At 44.8% G+C, this 17,119-nt stretch overlaps 1 protein-coding gene across 1 annotated transcript in view; it reads left to right on the forward strand.

The window, feature by feature from the left end:
• Positions 1 to 17,119, forward strand: part of ATP8B3 (ATPase phospholipid transporting 8B3) — a 1,029,241-nt gene that overhangs the window by 1,004,761 nt on the left and 7,361 nt on the right. Inside the window, exon 29 of the mRNA XM_056572418.1 lies at positions 1,302 to 1,432. Coding sequence (XP_056428393.1) covers positions 1,302 to 1,432 — 131 coding nt within the window. The remainder of the gene's footprint in view (positions 1 to 1,301; positions 1,433 to 17,119) is intronic.

Below are 17,119 nucleotides of genomic sequence, written 5' to 3' on the forward strand. Positions count from 1 at the left end.
GGACCTCTTGCTCTGTGACCTAACCTTTCTCCTGTGCTGCCTGCCCTCTGACCTCCTAGCTTTGTTCCTGACCACGCTCCTGTGCCACCTGCCCTGATCTCATGCCTTTCTAGACTACGAGTTTGCTTCATCTTACCTGTGACATGTAACACCTCAGCAGCATGTGTGGGCCTTAAAAAGAGGTCCACGCCATCATCGACACAGCGGATTCACTGCTCCACTGCTGTTTCAGTCAGTCGCTGTGTAATGTATAGTGGGTTCTTGATGCACCAGTATTTTTTGGCCCTTGTATTATTGGTATTGTTAGTGTATAGTTTGTTTTTACTCAGTATCATGGTATTATCCAGTCATTGTGTGGTGATATAACTTGTTCCACGTATACTGGTATTATTGTTCTATTGGTAAATAAACAGGATTTGAAAAGTAACAGTATGATGGTAATACTGGCAATATTAGTAATATTGGTCTCAGTATACACAACTTGTTCAGTAACAGTATGATGATAATATGTATGGTGATAATATTTCGTTCTTGTTTACTGGTATTATTGATCATGGAAAATGATTTTAAATATGTTTTACACAGGTACACACACACATATATATTTCATTAAGCTGAGTTTTGGTGGAATAGGGAAGGGGAGAGTTATCCCTTGCTTTATTTGGTCCAGGGGCCCCAAGTGTTGCTAGTCTATCTAATAAAGTAAAATAATGGAAATGGGGCAGTACTGGGGCTGAGCACATGGGCCAGCTGAGCCTGAGCATTGCCTGCAGGGGATGTGAGCACTACCTAGCTATATACGTACATACCTACATAGCTGTCTACCTATCTGACTATTTTCCTAGCTTCTTACCTAGCTAGATAACAACCTACCTAGCTAGCTACCTACCTGGCTACCTACCTATGTCTCACTGTGAATCATATGGAGTTGCAGTGCAAAAGTAGAACCACACTGCAACCCACAAATGCCTTTAACCCAGCTGTCAGGTCGAGGCCACTTGAAGGCCCATCAAAATCCTCAGCACCTGGCCCATGATTTTCTTAATCTGGCTGTGCCCATCTTTCAGAAGTGCTAAGAAAATGAGGATCAGAGCTAAAATGGCACCGTGACCAACTCAGCAATTCTACCCCTTTCATTTTAGCAATCAGTCAAGTGATTTATTTTGCACTTACACTTCCATAAAATTATCGTAAAAAGGAAACTTAATAATGGGTGTAGTTGTAAACAGATATTGCACAGTTTACAAATATAATCTGCCTTATATTTATTTTAAGAAAAAATAATGCAATTTTTTTTTCAGATGCAAGTAGAAATACATTATGTCATGGATTCATTTGGCTTATAATCTTGCTGGCAGTAGGAATAAGCATTCTTTCTTCACTTGTTGCCAGTTTTGTCACTGGTATGTTTCGTCATAACCAAGTCCACCATGTAAGTATTCTTTGCACAAATCAGACAAGCCAAGCTGTTAAGATGTATAGATGAAAATGTAGTATCCTTAGATAAATTAAAGGATTATGCAATGTGTAAGAACTTTCTATTGTACTGTTTTCTGTTTATTTAAATATTTACTGTTCATTAATTTGTTCTTTAAATCTAAATAGGTTAATCATTTTTATTAAAATAATATGGTTAAAACTTTGATACAGAGTCCAAGCTCCGCTTATTGCATTGCTGTTTATACATTGATCTTGAATAATAAAGTAGTATGCAATAAGCTGGTTGCTTGCAGTCAATATATTATTATTAACTGTACATCTAAGAGGACATTTGAAACTATATAAATAAACTGAACTGTAGGCAGTAAAATCAGCACAGTCTCTATCCTGTACTTTGGATATTACAATAACCTGGCATGATTAACAAATCCAAGTCATATAGAGGTGTGCCAGATCACCATTTGGCAAAGATGAATGGAAATCAAATAAATGAAAACAAATTTCAAACCCTGGTGCATGTTTTTGTCTGTTTTATAAAAAGGGGGAAATACAAACCAACTCACCATCATATACGGAAATCTTCAGGAGACACAGTAAATATAGGAAGCACTAGAGAGCAGACGCCGTTTCCTTGGTAATAGCAAAGAAAACAAGATGTGTAGGGTTCTCCAACTCCAAATAGAAAGAGTTAAAACTTTTAAAACTTTATTAATGCATCATTAAAAGTAAAGAGGGCATGGAACCAATCTCCTGACCTTCATGGTGAAAATACATGTTCCACGGCCATAAGATGTGATGTATTAAAGAGTACCTGTCACCAAACGAAACTTATAATATATTGTTCCTTATGTAATTACAAGACACTTTGCTATTTTCTTGCTGTTAAAATTCTCAACCTTTATATGTTTTTAATGTGATTGGAAAAAATGGCCAGTAGGTGGCTCTGTTCTGTTTCCTGCCACAAGTCAAACAGTTTTGTCTCTTCCCCGCCTGGCAGAAGACCAAACTCAGGAAGTGCGTGTGGAGCATGGCAAGGAACAGCTCTCGCGGGCTTCAGTAACGTTATGCCTACCAGGAGCTCACACAATGTGAGCAAGGGGAAAGGTATGATACATAGCTTTTTAAAGCTCGGAATTGTTTTTTAACCCCTTAAGGACACAGGGCGTAACGATACGCCCCCGTTTCCAAGTCCTTAAGGACACAGGGCGTATGGAAATGCCCTGCGCATTTCCGGCTCCAGCCGCTAGCTGGAGCGGAGCCGGTGTCGGATGCCTGCTGAAATCGTTCAGCAGGCATCCCGGCATATCGCCCAGGGGGGTCATTATGCCCCCCCATGTCGGCGATGGCCGCAGATCGCTGGACAATTCAGTGGATCTGCGGCGGATTCCGGGTCAATCGGGTCTCCAGTGACCCGGTGACCTGGAATTACTGGCTGATCGGGGCCGTCAGAGACGGCCCCGAACAGCCATAGCCAGCAGGGGTGAGGTGGCACTGGTGCCACCTCACGATCGCCCTGATTCGTCGTCCGGTTTCCCGGCCGACCAATCAGGGCGCCTGCTGCGGGTGTCACTCCCGCAACCCGCTCCGCCCCTCTTCCAGAGGACGTGAGCGGGTGCAGGCAGAAGACCACGGGTGCTGGGGACCCCGATCCCCGACATCCCTGTTGGGATCGGGGCCCCAGGAGCGACGGCGGCGGTGAGGGACTGACCTGCGCGGCGGCGGCGTAGATCTGCAGTTGGAGGTGAGTGACAGCCTCCTGCTGTTGCATAGCAACAGCTCCCAGCATGCAAAAAGGGCATGTTGGGAGCTGTAGTTATGCAACAGCAGGAGGCAGACCACCACAACTCCCAGCATTCCCTTATGGAAAAGTGTACCTTCAGCTGTTGCATAACTACAACTCCCAGCATGCCCGTTGGCTGTCGGTGACTGCTGAGAGTTGTAGTTTTGCAACAGCCGAAGGCACACTGAGTTAAGTAGCAAACCAGTGTGTCTCCAGCTGTTGCATAACTACAATCCCCAGCATTCCCAGCCAAAGTAGTATGCCTCCGGCTGTTGCATAACTACAAGACCCAGCATGCCCTTCCGCTGTCCGTACATGCTGGGGGTTGTAGCTTTTGCAACAGCTGAAGGCACACTGGTTGCAAAACACTGAGTTTGTTACCAAACTCGGAGTTTCACAACCAGTGTGCCTCCAGCTGTTGCAAAACTACAACTCCCAGCATGCACTGATAGACCGTACATGATGGGAGTTGTAGTTTTACAACAGCTGGATGTTTCTCCCCCCAATGTGAACGTACAGGGTACACTCACATGGGCGGAGGTTTACAGTAAGTATCCGGCTGCAAGTTTGAGCTGCGGCAAATTTTCTGCCGCAGCTCAAACTGCCAGCGAGTAACTACTGTGAACCCCCGCCCGTGTGACTGTACCCTAAAAACACTACACTACACTAACACAAAATAAAATAAAAAGTAAAAAACACTACATATACACATACCACTACACAGCTCCCCTCCCCAATAAAAATGAAAAACGTCTGGTACGCCACTGTTTCCAAAACGGAGCCTCCAGCGGTTGCAAAACTACCACTCCCAGCATGCACTGATAGACCGTACATGCTGGGAGTTGTTGTTTTGCAACAGCTGGATGTTTCTCCCCCCCAATGTGAATGTACAGGGTACACTCACATGGGCAGAGGTTTACAGTAAGTATCCAGCTGCAAGTTTGAGCTGCGGCAAATTTTCTGCCACAGCTCAAACTGCCAGCGAGAAACTACTGTGAACCCCCGTCCGTGCGACTGTACCCTAAAAACACTACACTAACAAAAAATAAAAAGTAAAAAACACTACATATACACATACCCCTACACAGCCCCCCTCCCCAATAAAAATGAAAAACGTCTGGTACGCCACTGTTTCCAAAACGGAGCCTCCAGCTGTTGCAAAACAACTACTCCCAGTATTGCCAGATAGCCACTGACTGTCTAGGCATACTGGGAGTTTTACAACAGCTGGAGGCACCCTGTTTGGGAATCACTGGCGTAGAATACCCCTATGTCCACCCCTATGCAAGTCCCTAATTTAGGCCTCAAATGCGCATGGCGCTCTCACTTTGGAGCCCTGTCGTAATTCAAGGCAACAGTTTAGGGTCACATACGGGGTATCGCCGTACCCGGGAGAAATTGTGTTACTAATTTTGTTTTGTTTTTTCTGCTATTACCCTTTTTAAAAATGTAAACTTTTTGGTAAAACAAGCATTTTAGGTAAAAAAAATATTTTTTTTTTACTTATACAAAAGTCGTGAAACACCTATGGGGTATAAAGGTTCACATTACCCCTTGTTACGTTCCCCAAGGGGTCTAGTTTCCAAAATAGTATGCCATGTGGGTTTTTTTTTTTTGCTGTTCTGGCACCATAGGGGCTTTCTAAATGCGGCATGCCCCCAGAGCAAAATTTGCTTTCAAAAAGCCAAATGTGACTCCTTCTCTTCTGAGACCTGTAGTGCACCAGCAGAGCACTTTTCACCCCCTTATGGGGTGTTTTCTGAATCGGGAGAAATTGGGCTTCAAATTTTGGGGGGTATTTTCTGCTATTACCCTTTTTAAAAATGTAAACATTTTGGGAAACCAAGCATTTTAAGTAAAAACATTTTTTTTTTTACATATGCAAAAGTCGTGAAACACCTGTAGGGTATTAAGGTTCACTTTACCCCTTGTTACGTTCCCCGAGGGGTCTAGTTTCCAGAATGGTATGCCATGTGTTTTTTTTTTTTTTGCTGTCCTGGCACCATAGGGTCTTCCTAAAGGTGACATGCCCCCCAAAAACCATTTGTCGCTCCTTCCCTTCTGAGCCCTCTACTGCGCCCGCTGAACAATTAACATAGACATATGAGGTATGTGCTTACTCGAGAGAAATTGTGTTTCAAATACAAGTAAAAATGTTCTCCTTTTTACCCCTTGCAAAAATTCAAAAATTGGGTCTACAAGAACATGCGAATGTAAAAAAATGAAGATTTCAAATTTTCTCCTTCTCTTTGCTGCTATTCCTGTGAAACACCTAAAGGGTTAATACACTTACTGAATGTCATTTTGATGGGGTAGTTTTTATAATGGGGTCTTTTATGGGGTATTTCTAATATGAAGACCCTTCAAATCCACTTCAAAACTTAACTGGTCCCTGAAAAATAGTGAGTTTGAAAATGTTGTGAAAATTTTCAAAATTGCTGCTGAACTTTGAAGCCCTCTGGTGTCTTCCAAAAGTAAAAACTCATAAATTTTATGATGCAAACATAAAGAAGACATATTGTATATGTGAACCCAAAAAAATGTATTTTGAATATCCATTTTCCTTACAAGCAGAGAGCTTCAAAGTTAGAAAAATGCAAAATGTTCATTTTTTTTCATCAAATTTGGGGATTTTTCACCAAGAAAGGATGCAAGTTACCATAAAATTTTACCACTAAGTTAAAGTAGAATATGTCACGAAAAAACAGTCTCGGAATCAGAATGATAACTAAAAGCATTCCAGAGTTATTAATGTTTAAAGTGACAGTGGTCAGATTTGCAAAAAACGCTCTGGTCCTTAAGGTGTAAAATGGCCTGGTCCTGGAGTAGTTAGGAAATATAATCTGAGTTAGTTTGATAACAGGTACTCTTTAAGATGTGATGTGTTCTCTATGTATTTCTTTAATTTGTCTGGTAAGACCCAACGTGGATTGTAATCCAGCAACCGCATCTTTGGGAATATGCAAGTGTTCAGATGCCTGATGTGTACATCCGAGATATAGTAAACTGCATGGTACACACACAACTGAATATACAACATGTATCATTTTCACAATTAATGAAAGATTTTATAGTGTAAGATCTGTTAGTAGCCACTGAAATGGCTAGTGATCCCTCAACAAATAATGATAATTCGTTCCAAATGAACCATTTGTTATTGTTGAATTTATTGTATGTTGAGGGATCCGTGCAATAATAATCTACAATGTTATACTCGCGTGTCCTCGCCGCTCTGGACCTTCAACGCTGCCCTGGATCATCGCTCTCCATTGCTGTCATCATGTCCCCGGGGTGTCCCTGCCGCTCCGGACCTTCACCGCTGCTCTGGATCAATGCTCTCCAAAATTATATTTGCCTACTGAATCATTTTTGATGCGCGAAAAAAAAATGGCTAGAAAGAAGCAATCCACAATACCTAAAGATCTGTTCGCTATGTCGTTTACAGTGCTGCCATATGCAGGATTCACAGGTGATGACTTCTTTGATCAGAGTCAATCACTTTCTTTTTACTTCTCCCCTTCTGGCCCAGCTGGTTATGTTCATTTATTCCAGTCACAACTCTTTACCACAAAAAAAAACATATAGGGCTCCGCACTTTTCCAGCATCATCCTCCCCTTTTTCCCCCACAAATACCTCCAGCCTCACACAGACACAAAGCCTCCAGCAGCCTCACACACAGCCTCCAGCAGCTTCACACGCATACAATGTCTCCACCAGCATCACACACACACACAAAGCCTCCAGCAGCCTCACACATACACAATGCCTCCAGCAGCCTCACACATACACAAAGCCTCCAGCAGCCTCACATGCACAATGCCTCTAGCAGCATCACACGCATACAAAGCCTCCAGCAGCATCACACACATACAATGCCTCCAGCAGCCTCACACACACACACACACACACACCCAATGCCTCCAGCAGCCTCACACACAATGCCTCCAGCAGCCTCACACACAATGGGGGAGATTTATCAAAGGATTTAGACTGTCTAAATTTGTTGCACAGAAAGTCGCAGTCTAAATATGTGCGACTTTTTTGCGACTTTTGCTATAGAGGATTTTTAGAACATGATACATTCTAGTCTATTTTAGACGGAAAAATGCATTGGTGCTGAATTTATCAAAAGCGACTTTTCAGCGACAAGTCGCATCGGCTGAAACTACGCTGAAATGTCAGACTACACTGGAGCAGGTTTAAAGCATAGATCCCGAAGTCCATGCGCAGAATTTATCAAGAGACAGTAAATTAGGTGCGCAATAGATCGGGCTAACACTCTGTAGTTTGGTCTATATTGATGCGGGACATAGACAGCTTTGAGGAATCTCCCCCAATGCCTCCAGCAGCCTCACACATACACACAGTGCCTCCAGCAGCCTCACACACACACACACACACAATGCCTCCAGCCTCCTCGCACACAATGCCTCCAGCAGCCTCACACACACAATGCCTCCAGCAGCATCACACGCGTACAATGTTTCCAGCAGCCTCACACACACACAATGCCTCCAGCAGTCTCACACATACACAATGCCTTCAGCATCCTCACACACACACACACACACACACGCACACACACTGCCTCCAGCAGCCTCACACACACACACACACAATGCCTCCAGCATTCCTCCAAACGCCTCCAACCTCCCTCAAATACACACGCACACAGAATAAATCTAGCCTCCCACAAATGTCTCCAACCTCTCTCCCACACACAATAAATCTAGCCTCCCCCAAATGCCTCCAACCTCTCTCCCTCACACACACAATGCCTCCAGCCTCCCCCCAAATGCCCCAACCTCTCTACCACACACACACACAATGTCTCCTGCCTCTTACCTACCTACTTACCACTTTTGCCTCCAGCCAACAAACCCCTCACCCACTGTGACTCCAGCCTCCCGCACTATCTTCAGTCTTCCAGCCACCAACACTACCTCCCAGTCATCCACATGGCCTCCTAGCCACCACATGGCCTCCCAGACACCCCGCTCTATTGCCTCCAGCCTCCCAGAGCTTTGACTCCATCCCCTTGCTATTGTCTCCATTTAACTCCCCCCTGATTATTGCGTCCATTCACCCCCTTCCTGCTATTGCCTCCATCATTCCCCCTCTCTTTGCTGTTGCCTCCAACATTCATCGACTCTGCTATTGCCTCCATTATTCACCTCCTCTGCTATTGCCTCCATTATTCACCCCCTCTGACATTGCTTCCATCATTCACCCTCCCACCCCCTGCTATTGCCTCCATCATTCACCCACCTGCTATTGCCTCCATTATTCACCCCCCCCCACCCCCTGCTAGTGCCTCCACCATTCACTCCCCACCCCTCTGCTATTGTCTCCATTCACCACCCACCCCGCTCCCTGGTCTTGGTTGGTTGGGTAAAATGAGGAGTTCCTTATGGCAAAACTATTTATAGTGTCTTTAATAGATACATTATCCGATTCATGCTCTTAAAGCTCCATTAATTCCAACATTGTTTTCTGCTCAAAAATATAGGCTTGCAATGGCAATTGATTTAATTGTCATTGGTTGTGAGACAACACATCTCCTGTTTTGTTTTTTTATTCCTATCTTTTTGAATTTCCATTTGTTCTCAAGTTATTTTCATATTTGTATAAGATATGATTATTTATAATACAAAAAAGAAACATTATGAAGAAGAGCGCTGGATCACAAGTTGTTTTGTTAACCTGGCAACATGGTTCAGATGATTAAATAAGTATTGTTAATTAAAGGGGTACTACGTCCCTAGACATCTTATTCCCTATCCAAAGGATAGCCATCACTCCCCTCCCATAGACTTGCATTAAGGGGGGTGGGGCATAATGTAATGAGGTGGCGGAGCTGTGATGTCATGATACTCTGTCCCCTGTATCGCCCGTCATCAGTCACAGAGCGATCGCCGGGGGTGGGGTGGGGGTTTGGGGGGGGGGTGTTCCAGCGGCGGTATCTCCGCAATCAGGCATCTTATCCCCTATGTCTAGGGGGGGGGAGAACACCTTTAAACTGTAAAGAAAAAAGGAATAATCTCTCATGTCTCCAGCAAAACAAAAATCTTTGGAGTGTAAAACTCCATTCACACGGTGATTTGGACAGAGAGTCTGTGCCTATTCTGTTTATTCCATTTTATTTTGTTGGATAAACAAAACTGTGATTCTGGCACCGTTCTTTTTTGTTTTGTTGTTTTTTTTGTTTTGTTTTAAAGAACATTTATTGTGTAGGTTGACATAATGGGGCAAATTAATTAACCCTGCCTTTGTTGCTTGTAGCAGCAGATCACACTGCTGCTTATATATTACATAGTTACATAGCTTATATGTGTAATGTCCGTTTTTGTGTTGTTATATTTTTCGGTTTTGGTGTCTAGTCATACACTAGGATGTGTCTGAACAGTTTTCTGTGTGTAACACTCACGTTTCAGAAGACAGGAACCCCAGTGGATGTTGATCCGCTGGACCTGTGTGGAAGATGACTCAGTCCGTACCAGGGAGCTGAGTCTAAGGTGTCACTGGTTTTCATCAGAGCCTGCCGCAAAGCGGGATGGACTTGCTGCGGCAGGCGGCACCCAGGTCACTACTCCTGGCACAGCTCGACCACACAGGCGGCTGAGGAGATGCGAGGCACAGGGGGGGTAAGGCAGCTCGTAGTCAGGATAGCAGAAGGACAGGGCAAGTGGCACAGTAGCGTAGTCAGGACGTAGCAGGAGGTCAGTATGCAGGAGGAGCAAGGTAGGGTCACAGAGCAAAGGATCAGATACACAGCAAGGCAATAGCAGGATTGCTTTCTCTCAGGCTCAAGGCAACAAAGATCCGGCAGGGAAGGGTGGAGGAATTTATCTATGAGCCACAGGTGAATTACACAAATGAGCGCAGAGAGGAGGGGCAGGAGAAGCACCAGGTGAGTGACGGACTGGGGCTCGCATGTGGGTGTGTCCCGCGATGCGAGTCCCAGCCCTGCCGGCAGCAGCAGGTAACGGGACCATGCACTCACGGCCAGCGTGTGCGGCCAGAGGGCAAAACGTAACAGCACCCCCCCCCCCTTTCGTCTCCACCTCCTCCTTTTAAGAGTCAGAAAACTGTTGAGAAGGTCACAGTCCAGGAAATTCTCCTGAGGCTCCCAAGATTTCACCTCAGGATCGTAACCCTCCTAGTCGACCCCCCAAAAAATTGTTTACCTCTCACATTTTTGGTAGCAATAATCTATTTAATCCTGAAGATGTCAGAAGAGCCAGAGACAGGTGTGGGGACAAGATTCTTCTGAGAAAACCGGTTTATGACAAGAGGCTTGAGGAGAGAGACATGGAAGGAATTGGGAATACGTAACGTAGCAGGTAGACAGAGTTTGTAGTAGACAGGGTTGATTTTTTGTACAATCTGGAAGGGACCAAGGTAGCGAGGACCGAGCTTGTAACAGGGGATCTTGAAGCCGATGTACTTGGATTAAAACCACATCATGTCACCAGGAGAGAAGGACGGAGGAGGTCTTCTACTTTTATCCGCTTGCGCCTTCATGCGTGAAGAAGCCTGAGATAACGACTGTCGGGTCTGTTGCCAGATGGTAGAGAAGTCACAGACCAGTTCATCAACAGCAGGCACACCGGAGGAGACTTGGAGAAGAAGAGGAGGGCGGGGTTCAAGTCCATAGACAACAAAAAAAAGAGACGACCTCGTGGACTCGGAATCCTTATGATTATATGAGAATTCAGCCCAGGGAAGAAGGTCGACCCAATCGTCTTGGGGAGCTGAAACGAAATGCCGAAGATAAGTCTCTAGTATTTGATTAACCCAAGGAGAAGTCCAGACAGTTACAAAGGGCTCGCCAGAACTTAGAGACAAACTGCACACCTCGGTCCAAAACAATATGCTGAGGAAGACCATGTAAACGAAAGACATGCAACAACAAGTACTTCGCTAGCTGCGGGGCCGAAGTAGAGGAATGAAATGAGCCATCTTGGAAATCCGATCTACAACGACCCAGATGACAGTGTTATTATGAGATGGTGGCAAATAGGTGATGAAATCCATGGCAATATGGGACCATGCAGTCACTGGAATAGGTAGTCTGTAAGAGTCCTGCAGGTCTCTGTCGAGGAGTTTTGTCATGGGCACAAGTTTCACAGGAACAAACAAAATAAGAAACATCACATTCAAGATGGTACCACCAGTAGGTGTCTTGCGTATTCCAGGATGTCCTGCTGTCAAGGAAGAATGACCTCATTTCAGGACCTTGCGTCTCAATCTGGTGGGCACAAAGGATTTTCCCAGAGGAACTTTCTGAATCTCGGCAAGAGCTGCAGGAATCAAACGGTTAGGAGGAATAATATACCGAGGCGTGGAGTCCAAACCAATGACGTCAGAGGACCGGGAGTGAGCATCAACCCTGATGTTCTTGTCTGCTGGACGGAAGTGAATGAAGAAGTTGAACCTAGAAAAGAACAGCGACCACCTTGCCTGGAGGGGGTTCAAACACTGAGCAGACTGAAGGTATAGAAGATTCTTATGGTCGGAGTAGATGCTGACCGGATGAGAAGAACCTTCCAATAAATGTTGCCATTCCTCCAAAGCTAGCTTGACAGGGAGGAGTTCACGATCTCCAATTCCTCTCAGCAGGAGAGAAGGTGTACAGTAAGAAGTAGCACAAGTAACAGTCTTGCCCTTTGCATTTTTCTGAGTAAGAATGGCACCCGCTCCAATGGATGAGGCATCAACCTCCAAAGCAAAGGGCCTCTCCAGATCAGGTCTTGTAAGCAGAGGCAAATGCAGACTTTAACCCCTTCATGACCCAGCCCATTTTCACCTTCATGACCTGGGCATTTTTTGAAAATCTGACCACTGTCACTTTAAACATTAATAACTTTGGAATGCTTTTACTTATCATTCTGATTCCGAGATTGTTTTTTCGTGACATATTCTACTTTATTTTATCGGTAAAATTTCACTGATATTTGTATCCTTTCTTGGTAAAAAATCTAAAAATTTCATGAAAATTTTGAAAATTTAGCATTTTTCTAACTTTGAAAGTCTCTGCTTGAAAGGAAAATGGATATTTCAAATAAATTACATATTGATTCACATATACAATATGTCTACTTTGTGTTTGCATAAAAAAATTGACAAGTTTTTACTTTTGGAAGACATCAGAGGGCTTCAAAGTTCCGCAGCAATTTTCCAATTTTTCTCAAGATTTTCAAAATCTTAATTTTTCAGGGCCCAGTTCAGGTTGGAAGTGGATTTTAAGGATCTTCATATTAGAAATACCCCATAAATGACCCCATTATAAAAACTGCACCCCCCAAAGTATTCAAAATGACATTCAGTAAGTGTTTTAACCCTTTAGGTGTTTCACAGGAATAGCAGCAAAGTGAAGGAGAAAATTCTAAATCTTCATTTTTTACACTCGCATTTTCTTGTAGACCCAATTTTTTAATTTTTACAAGGGGTAAAAGGAGAGAAATCACCCTAAAATTTGTAACCCAATTTCTCTCGAGTAAGGAAATACCTCATATGCATATGTAAAATGTTCGGTGGGCGCAGTAGAGGGCTCAGAAGGGAAGGAGCGACAATGGGATTTTGGAGAGTGAGTTTTTCTGAAAGGGTTTTTGGGGGGCATGTCCGATTTAGGAAGCCCCTATGGTGCCAGAACAGTGGACCCCCCCACATGTGACCCCATTTTGGAAACTATACCCCTCATGGAATGTAATAAGGGGTGCAGTGAGCATTTACACCCCACTGGCGTTTGACAGATATTTGAAACGGTGGACTGTGCAAATCAAAAATTTTATTTTTCATTTTCACAGACCACTGTTCCAAAAATCTGTCATACACCAGTGGGGTGTAAATGCTCACTGCACCCCTTATTACATTCCGTGAGGGGTGTAGTTTCCAAAATGGGGTCACATATGGATATTTATTGTTTTGCGTTTGTCAGAACTGCTGTAACAATCAGCCACCCCTGTGCAAATCGCCTCAAATGTACATGGTGCACTCTCCCTTCTGGGCCTTGTTGTGCGCCCTCAGAGCACTTTGCACCCACATATGGGGTATCTCCGTACTCAGGAGAAATTGCGTTACAAATTTAGAGGGTCTTTTTTCCCTTTTACCTCTTGTGAAAATGAAAAGTATAGGGCAACACCAGCATGTCAGTGTAAAAAATTTATTTTTTTACACTAACATGCTGGTGTAGACCCCAACTTGACCTTTTCATAAGGGGTTAAAGAAGAAAAAGCCCCCCAAAATTTGTAAGGCAATTTCTCCCGAGTACGGCGATACCCCATATGTGTCCCAAAACTGTTGCCCTCAAATACGACAGGGCTCCAAAGTGAGAGAGCGCCATGCGCATTTGAGGCCTGAATTAGGGATTTGCATAGGGGTGGACATAGGGGTATTCTACGCCAGTGATTCCCAAACAGGGTGCCTCCAGCTGTTGCAAAACTCCCAGCATGCCTGGACAGTCAATGGCTGTCCGGCAATACTGGGAGTTATTATTTTGCAACAGCTGGAGGCTCCGTTTTGGAAACAGTAGCGTTACAGACGTTTTTCATTTTTTGGGGGGAGGGGGGCTGTGTAGGGGTATGTGTATATGTAGTGTTTTTTACTTTTTATTTTAGGTTAGTATAAGTGTAGTGTAGTGTTTTTAGGGTACAGTCACATGGGCAGAGGTTCACAGCAAGTTTGCCGCTGGAAGTTTGAGCTGCAGCGCAAAATTTGCGCCATCTCAAACTTGCAGCACTCACTGTAAACCTCCGCCCATGTGAGTGTACCCTGTACATTCACATTGGGGGGAGGGGGCAAACATCCAGCTGTTGCAAACTCCGAGCATGCCCTTTGGCTGTCCGTGCATGCTGGGAGTTGTAGTTTTGCAACAGCTGGAGGAACACTGGTTTGGAAACACTAAGTTAAGTAATAAACTTTCAAGTGTTTTGCAACCAAACTTAGTGTTTCTAAACCAGTGTGCCTCCAGCTGTTGCAAAACTACAACTCCCAGCATGCATGGTCTGTCAGTGCATGCTGGGAGTTATAGTTTTGCAACAATTGCAACAGCTGGAGGCACTGAGGTAGGAAACGGACAATGTTTCCCAACTAGTGTGCCTCCAGATGTTGCAAAACTACAACTCCCAGCATGCCCAGACTGCCAAGGCATGCTGGAAGTTGTAGTTCGGCAATATCTGAAGGATCAGATGTTGCTGAACTACAACTTCCAGCATGCCTGGGCAGTCTGGGCATGCTGGGAGTTGTAGTTTTGCAACATCTGGAGGTCCACAGTTTGGAGACCACTGTATAATGGTCTCCAATCTGTGCTCTTCCAGATGTTAGAGAACTACAACTCCCAGCATGCCTGGACAGACTGAGCATGCTGAGATTTGTAGTTTTGCAACATCTGGAAGAGCACAGATTGGAGACCATTATACAGTGGTCTCCAAACTGTGGACCTCCAGATGTTGCAAAACTACAACTCCCAGCATGCCCAGAAAGCCAAAGGCTGTCTGGGCATGCTGGGAGTTGCAGTTTTGAAACTCTCAGAGGCAGCAGTGAGATCGCTTTACGGCGATCTCACTGCTGCCAATGAAGATGCTGCACTGCTGCCGGAAACTCACCGCCGGGACGCAGCGCAGCCGGGACCGCACGGAGGACGTCGGGACCGCACGGAGGACGCCGGGACCGCTCGGGACACCGCTCCGACGGGTAAGTGACGCCGGGGGACGGGTCAGGGACACTTAGTAGAGCGGTGTGTGTCCCGATCCCCGTGATCGGGACTCACACACCGCGCTGCTAAGTATTTTCATAGCGAAACGCTGCTATTAGCTAGTCAGATTTGACCAGCTGATAGCAGCGATCGCTGGGGGGGTGGGGGACGAAACCCCCCGTGGTCGCACGGTAAGATGGCTGGCTATCAGTGATAGCCACCATCTTTCCGGGCGCTGCGGGATGCCGCGAGTAGCGGCAGTAATATCCATGACGTACCTGTATGTCATGGGTTGGGAACACCTTGCCACCCATGACGTACAGGTATGTCATAGGTCGGGAAGGGGTTAAACAGGAGAAGGCCTCTTCAGCCTCTTGATGCCTAGACTTAGGATTAGATGCCTTCTTAGTGAGAGCCACAATTATAGCAACAAAGGATGAAAAATGCGGGATAAATTGACGATAATAGTTTGCGAATCCGAGAAAGTGTTGAATAGCACGTAGGCCAGAATGACAAGGCCAATCCAATACTGCAGACAATTTATCTGGATCCATCTGCAGGCCCTGTTGAGAGACAATGTAACCAAGAAACGGAAAGCTTGATTTCTCAAACAGGCATTTTACCAGTTTGGCGTAGAGATGATTCTTCCGTAGTCGCTGAAGAACCAGACGAACATGAGTACGATGATCAGTACGATGCTCCTCTAAGTTGGAAGAGAAGATCAGGATGTCATCGAAGTATATGACAACTCAGGTGTAGAGAAGATCACAGAAGATATCATTGACAAATTCTTGAAAAGGCTGAAGCATTGCAGAGACCAAATGGCATTACGAGATACTCAAAATGTCCGTCACGAGTATTGAAGGCCGTTTTCCATTCATCTCCGTATCTGCGGATACGAATGAGGTTATACGCTCAACAATCCAGTTGCGGAGAATGGCGTTGCAGCCAAGAAAGGTCAAGAAGAATCTCTGAAGTACAGTGTGGCAGAACATAGAATTCAATATTTTCTCTATGCAATACACCCACTTGCATGACGAGAGATTCAGTACGGAAGTGAACCATACAGTCCAGATTTTGTCCATTAACAGAGATGAACAAGGGCTTGGCAAGCCGAGTGACAGATGATACTTGTGGACCAAAGAAGCATCAATAAAGTCACCTGCTGATTCTGAACCCAAAAATGCTGTAGCTGTGAATAAAGACTTGGCAGAAGTGAAGACAGAAATACAGAAATAGCTAAGCGAGGAGAGGTGGTATTCACACCTAGGGATGCCTCTCCTACATGCCCCAGGTGCAAGACTCATTGTGAGACCATATACTGATGCGGTTGGCCCTGGGTACCTCCTAATGCAAGACAATGCTAGACCTCATGTGGCTTGAGTGTGTCAGCAGTTCCTGCAAGAGGAAGGCATTGATGCTTTGGACTGGCCCGCCCGTTCCCCAGACCTGAATCTGATTGAGCACATCTGGGATATCATGTCTCTCTCCATCCACCAACTCCACGTTGCACCACAGACTGTCCAGGAGATGACAGATGCTTTAGCCCAGGTCTGGGAGGACATCCCTCAGGAGACCATCCACCACCTCATCAGGAGCATACCCAGGCATTGTAGGGAGGTCATACGGGCGCATGAAAGCCACACACACTACTGAGCCTCATTTTGACTTGTTTTAAGGACATCAGGTCAAAGTTGGATGAGCCTGTAGTGTGGTTTTCCACTTTGATTTTGAGTGTGACTCCATATCCAGACCTTCATGGGTTGATAAATTTCATTTCCATTGATCATTTTTGTATGATTTTGTTGTCAGCACATTCAACTATGTAAAGACGAAAGTATTTCATACCATTAGTTAATTAATTCAGATCTACGATGTGTTATCTTAGTGTTCCCTTTTTTGAGCAGTGTATGCTTAAAACAGGTGCCCTAAAGTTACTTAATTTTAGAATTTACCTTAAGAAAAATAATGCAGTTTTGCTGGACTTTGACACCCTCTTCCTGTTGCCCCTTGTGTCAAACAAGCAAAAAAAGGACAATGAAGGGGTTTGGCAATGAGAGCTATAACAGCAGAACTTTTTTTCTGGTTTATTCATACCCTTTAATAAAGCTAAACTACAAAACTATTAATAGGACACCTATTGTTGTAAAAGGAATCTGACAGCAGGATCGCCCACACTAACCTGGTAGATAGTGCAGGTGAC

The sequence above is a fragment of the Hyla sarda genome, chromosome 1 (genome assembly GCF_029499605.1).
Source record: "Hyla sarda isolate aHylSar1 chromosome 1, aHylSar1.hap1, whole genome shotgun sequence".
In the NCBI taxonomy this organism is placed as follows: Eukaryota; Metazoa; Chordata; class Amphibia; order Anura; family Hylidae; genus Hyla; species Hyla sarda.